This window comes from Spinacia oleracea, chromosome 5 (genome assembly GCF_020520425.1).
Source record: "Spinacia oleracea cultivar Varoflay chromosome 5, BTI_SOV_V1, whole genome shotgun sequence".
Classification (NCBI taxonomy): Eukaryota; Viridiplantae; Streptophyta; class Magnoliopsida; order Caryophyllales; family Amaranthaceae; genus Spinacia; species Spinacia oleracea.
In genome coordinates, this window is record NC_079491.1 from 22761466 (window position 1) to 22768021 (window position 6556).

Genomic DNA, 6556 nt, shown 5'->3' on the forward strand with positions numbered 1-6556 from the left:
TAAAGGGGTTGTCAAAAATGGATGCCCATGTATTATACATTTGTGTATATATACATTTGTGCAATGGCCTCAAATCTCAATGACACTCAATCCTCCAAACAAACTGGATAGATTTTTTAAAGGGCTGTTGATGATTATGATGAACATTGAAAAACTACCACCATTCACAGCTTGATTTGCGTATTTCTTAATTTATATGTTATATGGAAAGGGATAGAGAAGAAAATCGTTTTAATATCTTCTTACTCTGACTCTCTAAGTTTATAAAATAACTAGTGTGTAGTTCGAGTGTTGCCCTAAAGTTTTGATTTTAGCAAGATGTATCTTTTTAATATGTACACGTATAGGTGGTCTCGTTATTGGATTGTTGTGGTGACATAAGATTATTAACGGATCAACTATTTCCCAATCTGAAGCCTTATATCTGGAAATCAAAACAAACCCGAATCCTTCTCTTCATAAATCATGATTAGTTAAATTTGTAAGTGGTTAGATCAAATCATATTTGGATTTTTTGGGTAAGTTTATTTATGTTATATGAAAAACAAATCATTTCCTCATATTAATCTTTCTCCACACCATCAAAGTTCGTGTTAAAATTGAATATCCTAATTGAATATCCTAATTTATTCATGGCTAAGTTATCTAATTAGTAAATGCATGTATTATACATTTGTGTATATATAATATATATTATTCACATTAACTATTAGGTTTGTAGAGTTTGATTAATTAGTAACATGATTTTTGTTGAGGGTGTAGAATTTAGTATCATGAAAAGGACGGAGCGTAAATGGATGTATGATAGACTTTATGGGCGCAATATTAAGCCCGAGTTTCTCAATGGGGTTACAGAGTTCATTGAGTTTTGCAAAGAGCATCCAAGTTGTGGTGACGGTGACAAAATAAGATGCCCATGTCCCCTGTGTGATAACAGACGGTTCTATGATGTTGAAACAGTTAGACTACATCTGTACAAGAAGGGTTTTGTTCGTAATTACGATGAATGGGTATGTCAAGGGGAAATTTTTGGAGAGTCCGTCTCGCGTGTTCAAACAAATCCATACCGTGAAATGGTTATCGATGCTCTAGGAAATAATCAAGAACATATGTTGAACGAAGAGGTCGATGTAGTTGAAGAAGAGCCAAATGGTGAAGCCAAGAAGCTTATCGACCTTCTAAAGGCAGCTGAAGATCCATTATATGAAGGGAGCAACCTATCTGTGTTGGAGATGGCATCAAGAATTGCAAGTTTGAAATGTGAATTCAACTTACAACACAGGTGTGTGGATGGGTTTGCTTCTTTGATGAATGATGCTATTCCAAATAACAACCAAATGGGTAGAACTTTCAATAGTATAAAGAAGGTTCTTCATGGCTTGGAACTTCCTCACGAGAGGATCCACACATGTCCTAAAGGTTGTTTGCTCTTCTGGAAAGCCGATGCACAATTAGATAAATGTAGAGTATGTGGAAGTGATCGATATAGGAAGACTTCTAGAGGCAAGCTTGTACCGGCTAAAGTCATGATCTATTTTCCAATCACACCTAGGTTGCAAAGGTTGTATGCTACCAAGAACGTTTCCGAGGATATGACTTGGCACGCCAAGAATCCTCGAGTTCAAAACACCTTTGCACATCCTAGTGACAGTGAAGCATGGAAGCACTTGGATGCAACCTTTCCTGATTTCGCATTAGAGCCTCGAAATGTTAAGCTTGGTTTATGCACGGATGGATTTGCCCCCCATGGTAAGTTTGGCTCCCAATATTCATGTTGGCCTGTTATTCTTACACCATACAACTTGCCTCCATCGATGTGTATGAAAAAACCCTTCATGTTCCTTTCTTTGCTCGTTCCCGGTCCTAAAAATCCAAAGGGACACTTGGATGTGTACATGCAACCGCTCATCGAAGAGTTGAAACAGTTATGGGAGGTTGGGGCTATGACTTATGACATATCAAGCAAGCAAAATTTCAACCTCCGCGCAGCCGTTTTGTGGACTATTAGTGATTTCCCTGCATATGGAATGTTATCTGGATGGTCCACTGCCGGAAAGAAGGCATGCCCTTACTGTATGGATAAGTCCAAGGCATTTTGGCTAGAACATGGAGGTAAAGTTTCATGGTTTGATTTCCATCGTCAATTTCTTCCACAAGGTCACCCTTTTCGGAAGAATAAAACAGCTTTCTGCAAAAACAAAGTTGAAAATGGCATGGGTCCGCATATAATGAGTGGTGAAGAATTGTGGCAATGTGTGAAGGATTTGCCTAAAGCAACTGATGGTCCCGAGGCTCTTAAGAAGTTGAAGAGTGCCAAAAAGGGATGGTTCAAACAAAGTATTATGTGGGAACTCCCATACTGGAAGGATTTGCTTCTCCGGCACAATCTAGTTGTCATGCACATTGAAAAGAAATTTTTTGACCAACTCATTAACACTGTGATGGATGTGAAAGGCAGCACCTCGGACACCGCTAATGCAAGAAAAGACATGGCAAAGTATTGTAAACGTCGGCAGTTAGAGCTTGAAAATGGAAGTAAAACCATGCCAAAAGCACCTTTTGCACTTGACAAGGCTCAAAAGAAGGTGTTATGTGAATGGGTTCGAGACTTGAAATTCCCGGATGGATTTGCTTCAAACTTGAGTAGGTGTGTCAATCTCCAATCATATAAGCTGCATGGAATGAAGAGCCACGATTGTCATGTCTTCATGGAGAGGTTACTGCCTGTTGCTTTAGTGGAATTGCTTCCCTTGCATGTTTGGAAGGCAATTACGGAAATCAGTCAATTCTTTCGAGATTTATGCGCTCCCACTATCAAAATGAGTGATATAGATCGCTTGGATAAGAATATTGCTGAGATCTTGTGCAAGCTAGAGAAGATCTTCCCACCGGCATTTTTCAACTCAATGGAACATTTGCCAGTCCATCTTCCACATGAGGCAAAGGTTGGTGGTCCGGTGCAGTACAGGTGGATGTACCCATTTGAAAGGTAATCAAAAAAATTCCCTTACGTGTAAATAAGTAATATTTTTTAAGCACTCTACACATTTATTAGTAACTATTGATTACACTTACGTATTTTATAGGTTTCTTAACCATTTAAAGCGTAAGGTTGGAAATAAGGCACGTGTAGAAGCCTCCATATGCAATGCTTACCTAATGGAGGAGATTTCAAACTTTTGTTCCAATTATTTTCAACCGGAGGTTGACACCAAAGCAAGGGATCTTGGAAGAAACGTCAATTTGGTTGTTGAGAACCAAGATGATGTTAATATCCCCGAGATGTTCAGGGTTGATAGTGGCCGTGCACCTACTAATGGTCGTTTGCGCTACTTGCAAGACAAGGAGTATGATCGAGCACATCTTTATGTGCTTGCAAACAGTGGCATCTTAGGTGATTATGAAAGGTAATAAACTAATATTTAATTATGAAATGTAATAAACTAATATTTTATTATGAAAGGTAATAAACTAATATTTAATTACCATAGGAAATTTGAGGAGCATATTCGCCAAATTCATCCACACATAGCTTTGGAGGATATTTGGAGTAAATTCGAAGCCCAATACCCTGAATGGTTTAAGTCACATGTGAGATTAATTTTGTATTGTTTATATTGATATTATTATATCACTTTATACTAATCATTAACACAATACAAAAATTACTGACTTCTTCTACAAATTAGGTTCTCTGGTCTTTGATAACTGATGATGTGATACGCGCTCTTGCAATGGGCCCCTCTAGACAAGTGAGAACATGGAGTCATTTCTATGTGAATGGATATAATTTTCACACGCATGACTATGGAAAACACAAGTCAACTAAGAATTATGGAGTGTGTGTACAAAGTCCCGAAGAAATTGACTACTTTGGCATTTTAGAGGAGGTGGTTGAAGTTGCCTATTGTGGTAAGCTTCGAGAGTACAAGACAATCTTGTTTAAGTGCAGTTGGATGGACTCCGTGAAAGGTATGAACATTCACGAACAATACAAACTTGTGGAGGTCAATCATTCTAAGAGGTACCCAAAGTACGACCCGTTTGTATTGTCTTACCAAGTTAGCCAAGTGTACTTTGCTCATTACCCTAGTTTGAAGAGGGATAAAGACCAATGGTGGGCTGTGTTTAAGACTAAGGCAAGGTCAGTGATTGATGCTCCGGTTGGCTTAGAATTTCTCCAAGAAGATGCGAATGAGGTTTCTTCAGCTATTTGTGCTCCGGATGAGATCCCAGATTATGAAGATCAAGAAGATGATGAGGACGTGATAGATGAGGACGATGTTGAGGCTGATGAGTTTGAGACAAGTGGCGATGAAGATGCTGAGTTTGAGACAAGTGACGATGATGATGTTGATGATGAGTTTGATGATGATGAGTTTGATGATGATGCATACGACGACTAGCTAGCATGTTCTTGATGTGATTGATTCAATTTAGTTTGTAAAATGTTGTGTTGAACATACATTAAGATGTAGTTTGTTAGTCTTATGTTTGAAACGCAAATCATGCTATCTATTTGTAAGGAGCGAACGTTGATAATCTTATGTTTGAAGTGCGAATTATGTTATCTCTTTTTATGGAACGAATTATATAACCATAGCATGTACTTCTTATTCGAAACTTACATATATCGAACGTTTACTATTTTTGGAATTTATTTATATAGCTAATGTTTGGTTTGTGTTTTACTAATTAAACAGATGTCTGGTCGAGGGGAAAGTTCAGGCAGTGGCTGTGTTCGTGGAGGTGGTCGTAAAGGTGCTCGTGGGGGTGCTCATGGAGGTGCTCATGGAGGTGCTCGCGATAGTCCACATATCACACAATCCACTCAGGATACCTTCTTTGATGATGACATGACTCAGGGTGAGTATGATAGTGAGGTTGTACCTGAGACACAACAAGATGAAGTGGTTGTTGAGCCAGGAGTCTTTTGGATGACACCTGGTGAACTATGGTATGACTAAGTTTCTTTTTTTTGTAAACTATGGTATGGCTTAGAACTTAAGTAACTACCGACTAATTTTCCTTATTTGGTAAACTATGGTATGACTTATAATATTATTAACTACCGACTAATTTTCTTTTCCTTCTTTCATTATGTTAGGTTTGATCATAGTTCCCTCGCCCGACACATCACGAGTGTCATTCAAAAGTATTACGTTCGTCCGTGGACGTGTTATTCACAGGTGGACAACCATACCAAAGAGCATTGGTTTAATTTGTTCAAGGTATAATCAATTTCATATTACTTAATACATTAACTTTTATTTATAAACCTAACTTTGTCGAAATTTTGTAGCGGACCCACAAGTGGCCACCGGAGTACGACAACTTGGCCTTGCATGACTACCATGAAAAAGCGGGGCAAAGACTAAAGGACACACACAACTACATCACGTCAAGAAGTGGTGGAAAACGCCCTGATTGGTTACCTGAGGAGGTGCATAAAGAGATGATGAGGTATGCAACGGAGGATCCTGAATTCCTGAAAAAGTCTGAGCGTTCAAAGAAGAATAGGAGAGGCGGTTCACTAACAAATCCAATTGAGCCAACACATTTTCAAGGTTCTATTTCCACAGTAGAACATGCAAAAAAAATGGTAAATATAATTATTTACCTTACTTTTACCTAAATATGTAACTACATTGAATACTTACACAAATTCATTTATACTAAGGCAAAAGACAATGGAGGTGCTTTGCCTACGGCTGGTGAGTTATATTTGAGGACGCACACGAAGAACATACCAGGTAAAGGGAATGTACCATGCAGTAGCAAAGCGAAACAGATCAAGGTAAATGTTTAGATTTTAAATCATGTAAAAGGTTTAGATTTTAAATATAGGTTCGTTTGTTGATGTTTGGGAACGAAAATGGCATATTTAGGCATAAATGACCCATAACGACCCAAATGAGCCTTAGGAGTGCAAAACGAACTTGAAATGAGTTTCAAAAACATGTAACCACTCATATAAATCATGTAAAAGGTTTAGATTTTGAATATAGGTTTGTTTGTTTATGTTTGGGAACGAAAATGGCATTTTTAGGCATAAATGACCCATAACGACCCAAATGACACTTAGGAGTGCAAAACGAACTTGAAATGAGTTTCAAAACCATGTAACCACTCATATAAATCATTTAAAAGGTTTAGATTTTGAATATAGGTTTGTTTGTTTATGTTTGGGAACGAAAATGGCATTTTTAGGCATAAATGACCCATAGCGACCCAAATGACACTTAGGAGTGCAAAACGAACTTGAAATGAGTTTCAAAACCATGTAACTACTCATATAAATCATGTAAAAGGTTTAGATTTTGAATATAGGTTTGTTTGTTTATGTTTGGGAACGAAAATGGCATTTTTAGGCATAAATGACCCATAGCGACCCAAATGACACTTAAGAGTGCAAAACGAACTTGAAATGAGTTTCAAAACCATGTAACTACTCATATAAATCATGTAAAAGGTTTAGATTTTAAATATAGGTTTGTTTGTTTATGTTTGGGAACGAAAATGGCATTTTTAGGCATAAATGACCCATAGCGACCCA

General features: G+C 37.7%; 1 protein-coding gene across 1 annotated transcript; it reads left to right on the top strand.

Moving 5' to 3' along the window:
- The first annotated feature begins 740 nt into the window (after positions 1 to 740).
- On the top strand, positions 741 to 4406 carry LOC110801575 (uncharacterized). The gene is made up of 4 exons (XM_056829436.1): positions 741 to 2989; positions 3087 to 3407; positions 3492 to 3591; positions 3690 to 4406. The coding sequence occupies exons 1-4, from the start codon at positions 741 to 743 to the stop codon at positions 4404 to 4406; spliced, it is 3387 nt and encodes a 1128-aa protein (XP_056685414.1).
- Positions 4407 to 6556: the final 2150 nt, after the last annotated feature.